Genomic DNA, 18,959 nt, shown 5'->3' on the forward strand with positions numbered 1-18,959 from the left:
TGTATGTGAGTGTGTGAGTAAATGTATGTGAGTGTGTGAGTAAATGTATGTGAGTGTGTGAGTAAATGTATGTGTGACAGTGTTTATGAGAATGAGTAAGTGGAGTGTTGTGAGTGTGTGAGTAAATGTATGTGAGTGTGTGAGTAAATGTATGTGTGACAGTGTTTATGTGAATGAGTATGCGTGAGTGTATGTGAGTGTGTGAGTAAATGTATGTGTGACAGTGTTTATGTGAATGAGTTATGCGTGATATATTGAGTGTGTGAGTAAATGTATGTGTGAGTGTGTTTATGTAAATGAGTATGAGTGAGTGTATGTGAGTGTGTGAGTAAATGTATGTGAGTGTGTGAGTGTGTTTATGTAAATGAATATGAGTGTGTATGTGAGTGTGTGAGTGTGTTTATGTGAATGAGTATGAGTGAGTGTATGTGAGTTTGTGAGTAAATGTATGTGTGAGTGTGTGAGAGTGTTTATGTGAATGAGTATGAGTGAGTGGTGTATGTGAGTGTGTGAGTAAATGTATGTGTGAGTGTGTGAGTGTGTTTATGTGAATGAGTATGAGTGAGTGTATGTGAGTTTGTGAGTAAATGTATGTGTGAGTGTGTGAGTGTGTTTATGTGAATGAGTATGAGTGAGTGTATGTGAGTTTGTGAGTAAATGTATGTGTGAGTGTGTGAGTGTGTTTATGTGAATGAGTATGAGTGAGTGTATGTGAGTTTGTGAGTAAATGTATGTGAGTTTGTGAGTGTGTTTATGTGAATGAGTATGAGTGAGTGTATGTGAGTTTGTGAGTAAATGTATGTGTGAGGTATTTATGTGAATGAGGTGATGAATGTATGAGTGAGGTATGTGAGTAAATGTATGTGTGAGTGTGTGAGTGTTTATGTGAATGAGTATGAGTGAGTGTATGTGAGTTTGTGAGTAAATGTATGTGTGAGTGTGTGAGTGTGTTTATGTGAATGAGTATGAGTGAGTGTATGTGAGTTTGTGAGTAAATGTATGTGTGAGTGTGTGAGTGTGTTTATGTGAATGAGTATGAGTGAGTGTATGTGAGTGTGTGAGTAAATGTATGTGTGAGTGTGTGAGAGTGTTTATGTGAATGAGTATGAGTGAGTGAGTGTATGTGAGTGTGTGAGTAAATGTATGTGTGAGTGTGTGAGTGTGTTTATGTGAATGAGTATGAGTGAGTGTATGTGAGTTTGTGAGTAAATGTATGTGTGAGTGTGTGAGTGTGTTTATGTGAATGAGTATGAGTGAGTGTATGTGAGTTTGTGAGTAAATGTATGTGTGAGTGTGTGAGTGTGTTTATGTGAATGAGTATGAGTGAGTGTATGTGAGTTTGTGAGTAAATGTATGTGTGAGTGTGTGAGTGTGTTTATGTGAATGAGTATGAGTGAGTGTATGTGAGTTTGTGAGTAAATGTATGTGTGAGTGTGTGAGTGTGTTTATGTGAATGAGTATGAGTGAGTGTATGTGAGTTTGTGAGTAAATGTATGTGTGAGTGTGTGAGTGTGTTTATGTGAATGAGTATGAGTGAGTGTATGTGAGTTTGTGAGTAAATGTATGTGTGAGTGTGTGAGTGTGTTTATGTGAATGAGTATGAGTGAGTGTATGTGAGTTTGTGAGTAAATGTATGTGTGAGTGTGTGAGTGTGTTTATGTGAATGAGTATGAGTGAGTGTATGTGAGTGTGTGAGTAAATGTATGTGTGAGTGTGTGAGAGTGTTTATGTGAATGAGTATGAGTGAGTGAGTGTATGTGAGTGTGTGAGTAAATGTATGTGTGTGTGAGTGTGTGAGTGTGTTTATGTGAATGAGTATGAGTGAGTGAGTGTATGTGAGTGTGTGAGTAAATGAATGTGTGTGTGAGTGTGTGAGTGTGTGAGAGTGTTTATGTGAATGAGTATGAGTGAGTGAGTGTATGTGAGTGTGTGAGTAAATGTATGTGTGTGTGAGTGTGTGAGAGTGTTTATGTGAATGAGTATGAGTGAGTGAGTGTATGTGAGTGTGTGAGTAAATGTATGTGTGTGTGAGTGTGTGAGTGTGTTTATGTGAATGAGTATGAGTGAGTGTATGTGAGTGTGTGAGTAAATGTATGTGTGAGTGTGTGAGTGTGTTTATGTGAATGAGTATGAGTGAGTGTATGTGAGTGTGTGAGTAAATGTATGTGTGAGTGTGTGAGTGTGTTTATGTAAATGAGTATGAGTGAGTGTATGTGAGTTTGTGAGTAAATGTATGTGTGAGTGTGTGAGTGTGTTTATGTGAATGAGTATGAGTGAGTGTATGTGAGTGTGTGAGTAAATGTATGTGTGAGTGTGTGAGTGTGTTTATGTGAATGAGTATGAGTGAGTGTATGTGAGTTTGTGAGTAAATGTATGTGTGAGTGTGTGTATGTGAGTGTGTGTGAGTAAATGTATGTGTGAGTGTGTGTGTGAGTGTGTTTATGTGAATGAGTATGAGTGAGTGTATGTGAGTTTGTGAGTAAATGTATGTGTGAGTGTGTGAGTGTGTTTATGTGAATGAGTATGAGTGAGTGTGTGAGTAAATGTATGTGTGAGTGTGTGAGTGTGTTTATGTGAATGAGTATGAGTGAGTGTATGTGAGTTTGTGAGTAAATGTATGTGTGAGTGTGTGTATGTGAGTGTGTGTGAGTAAATGTATGTGTGAGTGTGTGAGTGTGTTTATGTGAATGAGTATGAGTGAGTGTATGTGAGTTTGTGAGTAAATGTATGTGTGAGTGTGTGAGTGTGTTTATGTAAATGAGTATGAGTGAGTGTATGTGAGTGTGTGTGAGTAAATGTATGTGTGAGTGTGTGAGTGTGTTTATGTGAATGAGTATGAGTGAGTGTATGTGAGTGTGTGAGTAAATGTATGTGTGAGTGTGTTTATGTAAATGAGTATGAGTGAGTGTATGTGAGTGTGTGTGAGTAAATGTATGTGTGAGTGTGTGAGTGTGTTTATGTGAATGAGTATGAGTGAGTGTATGTGAGTGTGTGTGAGTAAATGTATGTGTGAGTGTGTGTGAGTGTGTTTATGTGAATGAGTATGAGTGAGTGTATGTGAGTTTGTGAGTAAATGTATGTGTGAGTGTGTGAGTGTGTTTATGTGAATGAGTATGAGTGAGTGTATGTGAGTGTGTGAGTAAATGTATGTGTGAGTGTGTGAGTGTGTTTATGTGAATGAGTATGAGTGAGTGTATGTGAGTTTGTGAGTAAATGTATGTGTGAGTGTGTGTATGTGAGTGTGTGTGAGTAAATGTATGTGTGAGTGTGTGAGTGTGTTTATGTGAATGAGTATGAGTGAGTGTATGTGAGTTTGTGAGTAAATGTATGTGTGAGTGTGTGAGTGTGTTTATGTAAATGAGTATGAGTGAGTGTATGTGAGTGTGTGTGAGTAAATGTATGTGTGAGTGTGTGAGTGTGTTTATGTGAATGAGTATGAGTGAGTGTATGTGAGTGTGTGAGTAAATGTATGTGTGAGTGTGTTTATGTAAATGAGTATGAGTGAGTGTATGTGAGTGTGTGTGAGTAAATGTATGTGTGAGTGTGTGAGTGTGTTTATGTGAATGAGTATGAGTGAGTGTATGTGAGTGTGTGTGAGTAAATGTATGTGTGAGTGTGTGTGAGTGTGTTTATGTGAATGAGTATGAGTGAGTGTATGTGAGTTTGTGAGTAAATGTATGTGTGAGTGTGTGAGTGTGTTTATGTGAATGAGTATGAGTGAGTGTATGTGAGTGTGTGAGTAAATGTATGTGTGAGTGTGTGAGTGTGTTTATGTGAATGAGTATGAGTGAGTGTATGTGAGTTTGTGAGTAAATGTACAGATCTGGCCATTAAAAATGCGTCTATTTTCACGCGGCAGCCTGCAATTCGGCACGCGTGGGCACGCGTCCTGCCGCAGCGGCTTTTTTAGATTTTTTTACAACGTTGTTGCACTTCATATAATATCCACCAGGTGGCGCAAGGAACAACATTCTGTAGCCAAACACCATGGCCAGCTCTAGGGGGCGTTGGTCACAAATACCAGTACAATAGTTCAATGATTCCTCTTTCCTGAAATTATGGTTCAAACCAATAGCAAAAAGATAGCCTATTCATAAGCAGGTGCAGTTGTATTGTTATTTTGTTTTCTTTCTTTGTTTTCCTGACGAACATTTATTAGACTGCATCGGAAACAGAAATGTTAATTTCGGTTATTTTATTTCTCCAACCGACAACTGACGTAAACCGCTAAATTCGTTTTCAGGGATTAATTATACACAAGCAAGAAGCAGCATAAACATCAGAACCTCACGCGCAGAGCTTATGCACAGAGAAAAACCCAATAAACCTATATATAATAATAAATAAAATAGGCCCACATAAGAAATATATGTTTTTCTTTTCTGAATGAATAATAATTTAACAAATTAATAAGTAGCAAGCCTATATGCAGAATTTTAGGCAATTTCTGTGATGCGCCCTTAAACCAGCATCTTGTTTCCAATTTTTTTTTTTTACAAATAGCCTACACGTTTTTTTTTTTTTATTTTTTTTTTTTTTTTTATTGTGATTGTACACAAATAACATAAATATGTAAAATATCATAGTTTTAAGCAATGCCGTACTCTTGAACGAGTATTGTAAGCTGTATCCACTTTATTAAGGGGAAAAAAATCAAGTGATCCTGACGGCGCCGCGGGCAGTTAAATTACTCGACAACTTTCACCTTCAGAATAAAATACATTAGGCTATATATTTCAGCGTTTTAAAGCAACATCAAATTAAGATATGCATGTTTAAGAGGTAGTTCGTCTTTTTCTTTTTCTAAGATACACAATTTTAGATACACTGACAATTAATTTGAGTAGAGACAGATAGAAATGGGAAGGATAAATATAAACTACAGTATTTTTGCGATTTTGGTGCTTAGAAATTTATTCTAAGCGGGCCGCGGGCGAATAATATAGTTAATATAGCGCGGAGCGGGTGGATGCGGAATAAAACCTCGTGGAAGCGGGACTGGAAAAGCACTTTGTTATATCCTATAGACTATTTAGATACTTCATCATCAAGCAAAAATTTATTCATAAGCAGGAGCAGTTTTATTATTATTTTCTTTTATTTTTTTCCTGTTGAACTTTTATTAGACTGCATTGAAAATAGAAATGTTAATTTCTGTTTTTTTTTTTTTTTCCAAACGACAACCGACGCGTTTAGTTATTATTAACGACAAGATTGTGTTAAATTACATTTAAATTGAAACGTGGCTGTGACACATTAATAACAGTTAAATTCGTTTTGAGGGGTTAATTGTACACAAGCAAAAAGCAGCATAAACATCAGAACATCACGCGCAGATCTTATGCACAGAGAAAACCAAAAAAAGCTGTATGTAAAATAAATAAAAATGCCCAAATGCGAAATATAAATTTCTTAATGAATAATAATTTAACAAAACGAAATAAAATAAAATTAATAAGTAGCAAGCCTATATGCAGAATTGTAGGCAATTTCTGTGACGCGCCCTTGAACCAGCATCTTGTTTACATTTTTTTTTTTTTTTACAAATAGCATACACATCTGTTTTTTCGTTGTGATTGTACACAAATAACAGAAATATGTAAAATAGCATAGTTTTGAGCAATCCCTTACTCTTGAACGAGTATTGTAAGCTGTATCCACTTAATTAAAAGGGGGAAAAAAACGTGATCCTGACGGCGCCGCAGGCAGTTAAATAACTGGACCACTTTCACCTTCAGAATAAAATACATTATATATTTCAACGTTTTAAAGCAACATCAAATTAAGATATGCATGTTTAAGAGGTAGTTCCTCTTTTTCTTTTTCTAAGATACACAATTTTAGATACACTGACAATTAATTTGAGTAGAGAGGAATAGAAATGGAGAGGATAAATATAAACTACAGTTTTTATAGAGTTAAAAATTAATTAATTTATTTATTAGTATTATTACTATTATTATTTTGATTTGTTTCTGCGATTTTGGTGCTTAGAAATTTATTCTAAATGGGCAGCGGGCGAATAATATAGTTAATATAGCGGGAGCGGGTGGATGCGGAATAAAACCTTGTGGAATCGGGACTGGAAAAGTACTTTATTGTTATATCCTGTAGACTATACTTCATCAAGCATGGGCGTCGGAAGCAAAATAAATGTGGGTGGGTCCTCCCCCAGAAAAATAAATACTTTAGTATATGCCATTTTCTGTAGTCTGGTGCCTTTTATTTAATGTTTTTACACAATGCAAATACTCCATATTTACAAATATTACAAAAGACGGCTATACTGCAACATTTTCAGTGGCGTAAGTGATAATACGAGTAACATATCGTTTTTGACGCGGGAGACCCGAGTTCGCATCCGCCTTTTGGTGAAATCATTTTCGAAATCGTCTCCCTTTTCACTTATATCATATCGGAAAGGCATTTGTTTATTAGTTAATTAATGAAATAATTGAAAAGTTGAAATAAAGTATCAACTAGGGTTAGGTCACCTACCGTAAGTGTATCTGAGCACTATACTGTACTTTTAGGAGTGTTAATAATTAATTTTATTATTATTATTGTTATTATTATTATTATTATTATTATTGTTGTCTTTAGATTGTTCTTACATTTTGATGCCGTACATTATTATGACGCACTGCCCATGCAGTTTTTTTTTTCTTTTTTCTTAAAAACTAATTGAAGTGAAAGGGAAGAAACCCATGTAGATTTGGCCTAATGTCCATAAATACTATAGCCTAGTATTATATCCTAATATAGAAAATAATTTAGACAAATAAACAGAAGGCTCACTTTTCAAAACAATAAAGCTTAGCCTATATGACTGACAACGAATACAACAATTGTTAAGTATCAAAAGTGCTCCAGTGAGTTATGCAATTTTTTTCCACCTTTTTTTCTTTTTCTTTTTTTTTAAGTGGAAAAGTAGTTCTTCTATTTCGGAGAAGTTCATTAAGTCTTTCTCTTAACAGCTTCCAGTCACGAACTGCGGGTTGAATCTCCGACCAACGATCAGTAAAAATTTTTTTTTTTTTTTTCATCTTTAAACAGCTCCGATTTACATCATTTTAGCCTGGAACTAGGCTTAAGTCTGTTCTGGGAAACCAAAGGGAAGTGTATTTTTTTTTTTTTTTCAGTTTTCTGAAAAGTAGCCGTTAATGAGGCATCAGAGTTAAGCGGCATGCAGTATAAAGAGCGAAATGTTTATGAATGGCAGAGTGGGGGTGGGGTGGGGTGTTGAATGCTGTCTGTTGCCTTGTTGTAATCAACATTTGGAGACTTGGGGGTGCTGGGGGCGGATTCCGACTGCATTCAGTTGCATTTCGAATTCAGCATTCAAATGCATGCCAGGGAGAAGGGGAAAGCTTTCCTCACACGCTCCACTTTTTTCAAAAGATTAGTGTCCAACCTGACACGCGGGTCAGTGGATAAACAACCCGAACCCGACCGTTTTCAAATAACCCACCCGCAACTCGGACCGCAGAATAAAAAAAATGAATACTGTACCCGACCCGCCTCCTGACCCGTATGTTTAATACTAAAGTGATTAAGCTGTGGAGATGCAGTCTGAAATATCCCGACATCAGAAATCCATTGGTGTACAAGCTAAAAAATAAAATTAAAATAAAACAATGTGTCCTGTTGTAAAGTCGTTGCCGTATTGTTGTGTATGAAGTTCAGATGTTATTATTTTAAGAAATATATATGTTTTAGGATTCTCCTTATTTTTGTTTTAGACATCCATCAATTACGGTGAATAAAAAAAATTCCGCGCTGGTGGAAACAAGACTTTCGCTTCTACTTTTGAGACCGGTGTTCGGACGTTTTTCTAAAAAAAAAAATAAGAATTCAAAATTCAAAATTTATTGTCATAAAAACAGAAGGTGAATATAATTCAAAAATGTTAAGTATTTGCTGATTAAAGAAAACATGAAGGATGCCGCTTAATATTTGGCTTTTACGTGAACTTTAAAGCATATCCCTCATTCCATTTGTTTTCTTTGTTTTGTAATCTTTATATTATTTTCGTGAAATGTATTTTTGCTCAACATGCATTTCTCGTGGCCACGAGTTTAATGAATAAACCAACCTGCGTGACATTAGTAACCCAGAATTATTTGAGATATTTCGTTTTGAGTTAAGAAATTGTTTGCCTATATTAATTGTTATAGAAATTAATACAATATTAAATAATTATACAGGCGATGCTGTATATGCTAATGCTGTCTGTGCACAATGTAGACAGCTTTCACAAGTGTTTACATGTATTACATGTTGGCCTACTTCAAATTAAATAGCCCTGCAAGAAACATTTCATGCATCCCACAATCTTGTCCATTGACTGACCTTCTTTTTTTCCCATTATATTTGTATTATTCGTTTGTATTCGTTATTTTTTCCTTCATTTTGATCTCGTTACATAACATTCTGAATGTAAATGATACTGTAAAGGTGCTATGACTGGGGTTTTTACTGGAATGCAGTTTAAAGGTTAAATTTAACATATATTGTATTTTATTTAGTCTAACTAATAGACAAATAACTGAAGAGTGAATCATTCACGTAGTTTCATTTGTAAATGAAAACATCATGTATCGTCACACACGGGGATAAATACAATCAAAAAGTCAAAACGTAATTGGCATAATTGTCAGGCGTTAAAAATAAATAGCCCTAACCAGGTATTGAAATAATAATAACCTATAATAAGAATAAATAATAAGTGATTTAGAGCTATCTACTTTTTTCTTTATTGTGAATCGCTTAACCTAAATAACTTTATATATGCTATTTGGCATATATTTAGCAAATATTGTGAACTACAATTATGCCAATAAAGTTTTGACTTTATGATTGTATTAATGCCCGTGTGTGACCATACGATTTACAAATGGAACGTGAATGATTCATTCGACAATGAAACACTATATAGGTTATAATTAGACTAAAAATGAATATATGCCATATAGTATAATCAAAGCTTTCATGGCATGACAGCATTTATCATTTAGATTCGGAATGTTAAGAGATCGAAATTAAGGGGGACATACTGAATATAAACGAATAATACATTTATTACAGAAAAAAAGGATCAATTAATGGATAAGACTTAAGGATGCATAAAATGTTTCTTGCAGGGCTATTTAATTTGAAGTACTTATATGTAATAAATTCTTGATAAACTTTTGAATGCTGTCTACATCGCGCACAGACATTCGCATATACAGCATTGCCTATTGTTAATATATAACTTAATATTGCATTAATTTCTATAACAATTAATAAAAACATTTCTTAACTCAAAATAAAAAATATTAATAAACCTATCTCTGATAATCCTGGGTTATGGTTACGCAGGTTTGTTTATGCATTAAACATAAGGATGTGGTTACCTTGACAAAATAATCTTGTGGCCATGACATAATATGACATTCCCAGGAATTAATATCTCGTGGCAATGACAAAAAGTAATATGACGTTCCTACGAATTCATTTGTGTGGCCACGACAAACATAAGTGAACCGAAGGTGTCCCCTCCAGGTTACCGTACCTTTTAGTTTGCAGCAATGTTTTCAGCCTGCTCCAGTCCAGTGCGTTACATGACTGCCCCCTACTGATCATGTCTTTCCTATGTCATTGTATTTTCCGTGTTCCTTTGGAATACACCGGCGTCACGCGAGACCACTTTACTTCCCGCGCGCATTTTAAATGGCCAGATCTGTATGTGTGAGTGTGTGAGTGTGTTTATGTGAATGAGTATGAGTGAGTGTATGTGAGTGTGTGAGTAAATGTATGTGTGAGTGTGAGAGTGTGTTTTTGTAAATGAGTATGAGTGAGTGTATGTGAGTGTGTGAGTAAATGTGTGTGTGAGTGTGTGAGTGTGTTTATGTGAATGAGTATGAGTGAGTGTATGTGAGTGTGTGAGTAAATGTGTGTGTGAGTGTGTGAGTGTGTTTATGTGAATGAGTGTGAGTGAGTGAGTGTGTGTGTGTGTGTGTGTGTGTGTGTGTGTGTGTGTGTGTGTGTGTGTGTGTGTGTGTGTGTGTGTGTGTGTGTGTGTGTGTGTGCTCGTGTATATGTGTTTGTACTCACACTGGCACTCTTTGCAGCAGGTTCCTGTCACATACGCCGGGGTTGTACCATCAGGACAATCAAGCAGAGGGCAGAGAATCTTCTCACAGCGGACCGTTCCATTCTGCAGAAGTTCAAACATTCAGTCAGTGCTTGTGAGTTGCTAGTTTGCTTTAGCTGTCAAAATATGCTTTTGTAGTTTCCTACGGTACGAATGCAACACAGTTATTTTGGAAAAAATGATCCATTAAATGATCTGCTAAAGGATTTACAACAAAATTCATTAATGATTTTACCTACAACAATAACTAAACCTATAATAACTACAATTATATTTATAACTAATGATAACTATACTAACAATAAGTGTAAAGACACTATAACAATAGCTGTAACTGTAAGATAAGACCAGAAAAGACTTATCACAGTATAGTTACTCTATGACACAGCATTCAGTATATACATGAATCCATATTTAATCCCAAAAATAGATTTTCAGGCTTTGCCTTTTACTCGCGTCTCCCTGAAGCATGACATCCGTCACTTTAAGTCAAATTAAGATAATGTTCTTTTCACAGACTGTCCGGATCTCACTAACTTCCTGGTGGTAGTTTCACTGGGATGCCTGTCTCATCCGAAGCGCAATGGCTGTCTGTTTGGACACACTGAGCGCGCTGGAGACCAGCCTGCGTCTGTCAGAAGAGCACAGGGACTTCTAAAGATAGGACAGAATCCCTCCGTCTGTCACTTTGCATTCGGCAAAATATTCGTCTTGCTCGCAGATAATAAATGTGTAATGAGTGAGGAGGAATGAGGAGAGGGAAAGCTTTCAGCGAGACCTGCTCCACATCTGTGTTTACATTACGTTTGCTACACGGTGAGGACGCGTGTCAGAGGAATGTGCTGTCGCGTTTGACCTTTGAAGAGACATGCAAGCACACTGCTAATTAGCTAATTGCAGACTGCGCGATTGGATGAGGAAACAGAGTCTAGACGAGTATGCGCTACTTGATTAAACACCATACAGCTAGTGTACCAGCTAGAGTGTGACATGAACATTTCGATGTGATTTTACACATTAATGAACATTTCATGTTCTGTTAGCGAGATCTTAAAAACATGATATTAAAATGATAACTAAGTAATAAAATGGAAAATAATAAAATAATGAGGTTACACTTTATTTTAAGGCATCCTTGTTACAGAGTAGTGATACATTCAAGTACTGAGTAATATTAATTAACTACATCTACTTACTATATGGTTAGGGTTAGGATCTCTTTTGGCTTAGTATCACTTGCATGTAATTACGCATAATTAATTGTTACTATAATAGTAAGTGCATGTAATGTGTAACAAGGACACCTTAAAAATATAACTATTATATATATATATATATATATTATTATTATATTATAACTATAATAACCATAACAATAATCATAGCCATAACTATAATGATAACTATAATGATAACCATAAAGAAAAATATATAAATATATAAAACTATAATCATAACCATAACTATAACTTTACTGATAACTATAACGATAACTATAAATTTACTGATAAGTATAACGATAACTATAATCATAACCATAACCATAACTATAACGATAACTATATTCATAACATAGCCATAACTATAACTTTACTCATAACTATATCTTTACTGATAACTATAACTGTAACTATAACTATGATCATAATCATAACCATAACTGTAACCATAACTATAGCCATAACTATAACTTTACTAATAGCGATAACTAGAACTATAATCATAACCAAAACCATAACTTTACTGATAACTATAATGTTAACTATAATCATAACCATAACCATAACTTTACTGATAACTATATATATATAATTGATAACTATAACTATAATAATCATAACTATAACTATAACTTTACTGATAACTATAACAATAACTATAATCATAACCATAACCATAACTTTACTGATAACTATAACTGATAACTATAATCATAACCATAACTATAACGATAACTATATTTATAACATAACCATAACTATAAATCTACTGATAACTATAACTTTACTGATAACTATAACTATATCATAATCATAACTATAACTATAACTAACCATAACCATAACTATAACTAAAACTAACTATAACTTTACTGATAACTATAACTATATCATAATCATAACTATAACTATAACTATAACTAACTATCACTATAACTATAAGTTTACTGATAACTATAAAGAAAACTATAATCATAATCATAACATAACTATAACTATAATCATAATCATAACATAACTATAACTATAATCATAACTATAACTTTACTCATAACTATAACTATATCATAATCATAACTATAACTATAACTATAATTAAATAACTATAACTAACTATAACTTTACTGATAACTATAAAGATAACTATAATCATAACCATAACATAACTATAACTATAATCATAACCATAACTATAACTTTACTCATAACTATAACTTTACTCATAACTTTAACTATAACTATATCATAATCATAACTATAACTAACTATAACTATAACTATAACTATAACTAACTATAACTTTACTGATAACTATAACTATAACTATATCATAACCATAACTATAACTTTACTGATAACTATAAAGATAACTATAATCATAACTATAACCATAACCATAACTATAACTTTACTGATAACTACAACACTAACTATAACTATAATCATAACCATAACTATAAGTATAACCATAACCATAACTATAACTATAACTATAGCTATAACCATAACCATAACTATAACTTTACTGATAACTATAACCATAACTAAACTATAACTATAATCATAACTTTAACTATAATCATAACTATAACTATAATCATAACATAACTATAACTATAGCTATAACCATAACCATAACTAAGCTATAACTATAACCATAACCATAACTATAACAATAACTATAACCATAACAAGAACTAGAACTATAACTTTACTGATAACTATAACAATAACTACAACAATAATCATAACCATAACTATAACTTTACTGATAACTATAACTATAATCATAACTATAACTATAACTTTACTGATAACTATAACTATAATCATAACTATAACTATAACTTTACTGATAACTATAATGATAACTATAATTACAATTTTAACTATAATAATAACCATAAAGAAAAACATATCTATAATGATAACTGTAACTATAATCGTAACCATAACTATCACTTTACTGATAACTATAACGATAACTATAACTATACTCATACTACTGGTAACTATAATGATAACTATAATTATAAAAATTACAAAAAAAATATACCTATAATGAAAACTATTACTATAATTATGGAAATGAAAACTATAACTATAATTGTAATGATAACCAACACTTAGCTGGTAACTATAACTTTTTAACTATAACTATAATGATAACCATAACAATAAATATTCTTATGTTTATACACCTATGATAATTATAACCACAATAATAACTATAACTTTAATGATTTCAAAACCGTAATTATAATGATAACTATTACTATAAGGATATAGTATAACTATATGTGACCCTGGAGCACAAAACCAGTCTTAAGTCGCTGGGGTATATTTGTAGCAATAGCCAAAAATACATTGCATGGGTCAAAATTATTGATTTTTCTTTTATGCCACAAATCATTAGGAAATTAAGTAAAGATCATGTTCCATGAAGACTTTTTGTAAAATTTCTACTGTAAATATATCTAAATGTAATTTTTGATTAGTAATATGCATTGTTAAGAACTTAATTTGGACAACTTTAAAGGTGATTTTCTCAGTATTTTGATTTTTTTCCACCCTCAGATTCCAGATTTTCAAATAGTTGTATCTCGGCCAAATATTGTCCTATCCTAACAAACCACACATCAATAGAAAGCTTATTTATTGAGCTTTCATATGATGTATACATCTCAGTTTTGTAAAATTTAAACTTATGACTGGTTTTGTGGTCCAGGGTCACATATAGTACAATACAGTAAAATGCTAAAATGGTAACTATAACCATAATAAAAAATGTATTAATACTTTTTAAATTTGAATATGAAATGTATTATTGATTATGAATTATAAGTTTAAAACTAGTTAGATAAAAAGTAATCTAAAAGTAAGTACCCTGGATTAGGTTACTAACTCGTAATCTGTAATGATTTGTAAGTCATGTACCGAGCATGTGCAGTTCTTGCAGCCGTCGGTCCAGGTCTGCTCCTCTCTGTAGGTGACTCCCTTCACGTGACACGTCCGCTCGCAATAACACGAGTCCAGACCCTTCATCTTCTCCTCGGCCAGAGACAGCTGCAGGACGATAAGAAAGAGCGCATCCCTAATTAAACTCACTTTCTGACAGAAAACGCCTGCCGTTGATTGATTATTTGCGATCGTCCGTTTGCATTTTTCATTAAGCGTGTGTTATTCAGACACGCTTGATCAGAAGAGTTTTTCCTCATCAGCGGTGGAGTTTGTGTGCGGTTGGCAGCTGTGAGTTATTACAACACCATAAACAAGCCTTTAAATTCACAGCACAGACACCAGCCAGATGTTCGCAGAAACTGGGATCGGATTCATCTGTCAAACAAACAGAGGAGAAGCACGCAGCGTTTATTGCCAGCTCGCTGCAGAGCAAGATTGAGACGTCCAAAATATTCTTTAATACCAATTTAACTCTTGAATCTACCAAACAAGATGCAGAACTTGATTTTTTTAGTTTTTATAATACATTACATTTTTTAGTATGAATTACCCATATAAACATTAGATGATATTATTACTGAATGTCTCCTATATATTTAGGTACAGTGTAATTTTTTTTTTTTTTTTTTTTTTTTGAAGTAAACTCGGTCTTGGGGTATTAAAGTTAACTACAACTGAAATTAACATTAAAACCAGAAATATAGACATAAAATAAATACAACTGAATAAAAAAACTAAAACTAAAATAAAATATAAATTTCCACAAGTTTTATTTCCTTATTTTAATTTAGTTTAACTGGATGTAATGAAATAACTTATAGACTTATGTGAAATAAAATTCTGATATATATCTTAATAAGATGGCAAAAACACAACAACAACAAAAAAATGAAAATAAAACTAATTCAAAATATATTTTAAAACTATAATATATTAAGCATAAAATTTTGCTATTTCAGCTAGTTTAAAATTTTAAACATTTTATTTCAGCTAGTTACCAACATTTTTTATTTTTCATTTAGTTTAACTCAATGTACTAAAATAAAGTAAAAACTGAAATTAAAAAAATATATATTTAAATGAAGTAATAAAAAATTTGAAAATTTTGAAATTTTGAAATTTTAATAAAAAAGGCGAAAGCTGTAAAAAAAAATGAAAATTTAAAATATAAAAATAAAGCTTATTTAAAATGTATTTAAAATATAATATATTAAGCATAAAAACATTTTTGTTACTCAAAATAAAATAAACTTTAATTTAAAAGAAATCTATACAAAAACTCAAATGTTATTTTAGCAGGTTACCATCATTTCTCATTTTCATTCAGTTTAACTTGATGTACTAAAATAAACAAAAAATTATAAAAAAGTAATAATTTAAATAAAATAAAAAAATACAGATGACAAAATAACAAACTGATTAAAGCTGTAACTAAAATTAAAATGAAAAAGGAAAAAAATTAAATTAAAGAATTTAAAATGTATTTAAAAACTATAATTTATTAAGCATTAAAAACATTTTTGTTACTCAAAATAAAATAAAAACTTTAATATAAATACAATCAATATAAAAACTTGTATTTCAGCAGGTTACCAACATTTCTCATTTTCATTTAGTTTAACTTCATGTACTAAAGTAAAAAAAAAACTGAAATAAAAAATGATATTTTTTAAATATATATTTATATATTAACAAAAAACTACTAAAAATGGCAAAATCACACAAAAAAATTACAAAAATTCTAACTAAAATTCTAATGAAAATGGAAAATTTTAAAATAAAAAGAATTCAAAATGTATTTAAAAACCAATACATTAAAAACATTTTTGTTACTAAAATTAAAATTGACTTTTTTTTATCTATATACTTACATTTTAACTTTGTGAACTAAAATAAAACTAAACCTGAAATGTAATATATATATTAAATAAAAAATATATATTGTACATATTAAAATGACGAAATCACAAAAAAAGTAAAATTTTAAATGAATGACTAAAATTTTAAATAGAATGGAAATTTAAAATATAAAAATACTCTAAATAAAATATACATATATATAAAAAACTTAAACATATTTTATTTCAGCTAACTATAATACCATAGTTATATAGTATGTGGAAAACATTCAGTACAATTAAAATGTAACTGAAAAAAAATAAAAATATTTAGAATAAAATATAAATAAAATATACACATATAAACTTTTTATAAACATTTTATTTCAGCTAGCTACAATACCATATTTAATTGAAACTACTGAAAATGACAAAATGTTGAAATAAAAATGAAAAATTAATTCAAAACATTCATAGTAAACTATAAAAGTATTTATATTAATACTATAATAGTAACTATAATAGTATTTATATAATAGTAACTTTAATAGTATTCCTTGATACTTAAAAAACTGTTTAAGTCTTTAAACTTCAAAAATGTAATGTTTGCTTGTGTTTTCTTCTTTATTGTTTGTGAAATACAGTGCTAAAATGTTTTTTTTTTTCATCAATTTTTTTCCACTATATTTAGTTTATTTAAAGATACAGTACAGTATTCTGGCCTTTCCATCTCAACGAGTGGCAAATTAATAACAGAGTTATTTTTGATGAATCTGATAGAGATCCTTTATAAATGCTCCCGCATTGACAACAGCAGCGCCCGGCTTTGGAGAGACATGACTTAATGAAGACAGAATTTGCATTTTGTGCTCTAATGCTTTCAAAACGAATGCAATTCCTCTGTTGTGTGACTGTGACTTGAGCAGATGAAATGAAGCCAATTATTAAAACTGTGAATTTTGTGTCAGACAGAAACAAAGCGCCACCTTGCTCGACGTCTTGGCCAAGATGTCCTGGAGCTCCATGATCTTCTGCACGAGTCCGTGGAAGTCATTGCAGGTTGGACAGGCTACAATAGACACACACACCAGATGCATTCAGTAAAAACACAATGACTGAACCGTTGCATATGTTCAATTCTACAAGCACAAATAAACTAATTAGCGGCACGTACTGCGGTTGAGGTCGGGGCATTGCGTGATGTATCCTTGAGGCATTACGAGGATCTGAACGTCTTGCATCACTCCCTGCATCAAAAACACACACAGAGGTTATTCAACAACGTGATTAGATCAGAGGAGAAATATTAATTACATTTAAACACATGCATTCATGGCTCTTTGCATGGAGTTAAATAGGATTGAGAGAATTTGTTCAACGAGCTCTCAGCAAACAATGACCTTGAGCGGCTCTAATGAATTAACGGCATGCCGTTCTGACCCAAAAAAATGTGTTATTATCGTGGATTAGAAAACAGCTTGTCCCTGTATATAGTCACCAGCAGCGAGCATCATGGGTAAAATCTGAAATGGTGGCTTTTAGATGTTCAAGGCTGCTTTTATTTGTCGGGCGGAATATGAAGAGAAAGCTTGAGCGCTGAAAACACTAATAAGAGAGCGAAGCGAAGGACGCGGATGAGCGTGACCTTTTCTCAGGACATGTTCTCTGGATTAGCACCTGTTAAGCCATATTGCTTTTCTCTTAGCTTCGATTTGCGGCTTATATTTAGAGGTTTTATCTCCGTGTCGAATCAAACTCGCACATTTTATTCCGAATTCAGGCCGGCTGATGTCGGTTGCCATGTGGAGATGATCCTTTATTAAAATCAACATGATCTTATTAGTCCTGGTAGGTGTTCGTATTTAAATATTGCATTTACCTTGATGTTAAACGTGTATGCAGATCAAAGGATTTTTTTTTTTTTTTTCAAAGAAATTAATACTTTTATTCATCTAGGATGCATTAAATTGATTAAAAGTGACAGTAAAGATTAGAATGATTTCTGAAGGATCATGTGACACAAGACTGGAGTAATGTTGCTGAAAATTCAGGCTGCATCACAGGAATAAATTGCATTTTACTTTATATTCACATAGAAAATAGTTGTTTTAGATTGTAATACTTTTTCACAATTTTCACAATATTTTTGATTAAGAGTTTTACATTATTATAAGTGAACATATTGAAAACATTTTTTAGTTTCTATATATTTGGGTTGTGTATCATATATATATATATATATATATATATATATATATATATATATATATATATATATATATATATATATATACACACACACTTTATAATTATGTAGATCTATTTATAATTATATAAGTATCTACATTATTTTGTTGTTCTTTTGTAAACATATATTTATTTATATTTATATATATATATATATATATATAAAATCAAGTTTCTTTAATAATTATAATTCATTTGCATATTTATATATAATATATATAATATATATAAATATGCAAATTAATTATAATTATTAATTATTATTATATATGTTTAAAATCAAGTTTATTTTATAATTATAATTCATTTGCATATTTTACTTGCAGTATTTTAGGGTTGCTAAATTTATTATGTTTATTATTGTATTTTTTATTGAGTTTTTATATATTTAGATTTGCGTATCATATATATTAGTTGTGTGTGTGTGTGTGTGTGTGTGTGTGTGTGTGTGTGTGTGTGTGTGTGTGTGTGTGTGTGTGTGTGTGTGTGTGTGTGTGTGTGTGTGTGTGTGTCTTTTGTGAATATATATTTAATTAATAGTTTTTAGGGCTGTTT

At 31.7% G+C, this 18,959-nt stretch overlaps 1 protein-coding gene across 1 annotated transcript in view; it reads right to left on the bottom strand.

Annotated features, from left to right (window-relative positions):
- nell2a (neural EGFL like 2a) overlaps nucleotides 1–18,959 on the bottom strand; it is a 148,684-nt gene that overhangs the window by 83,726 nt on the left and 45,999 nt on the right. Inside the window, exons 6-9 of the mRNA XM_073831274.1 lie at nucleotides 17,332–17,404; nucleotides 17,144–17,226; nucleotides 14,296–14,424; nucleotides 10,099–10,201 (exon numbers count right to left, since the gene is read on the bottom strand). Of these exons, the coding sequence (XP_073687375.1) occupies nucleotides 10,099–10,201; nucleotides 14,296–14,424; nucleotides 17,144–17,226; nucleotides 17,332–17,404 (388 nt within the window). The remainder of the gene's footprint in view (nucleotides 1–10,098; nucleotides 10,202–14,295; nucleotides 14,425–17,143; nucleotides 17,227–17,331; nucleotides 17,405–18,959) is intronic.

This window comes from Garra rufa, chromosome 25, assembly GCF_049309525.1.
Source record: "Garra rufa chromosome 25, GarRuf1.0, whole genome shotgun sequence".
Lineage (NCBI taxonomy): Eukaryota > Metazoa > Chordata > Actinopteri > Cypriniformes > Cyprinidae > Garra > Garra rufa.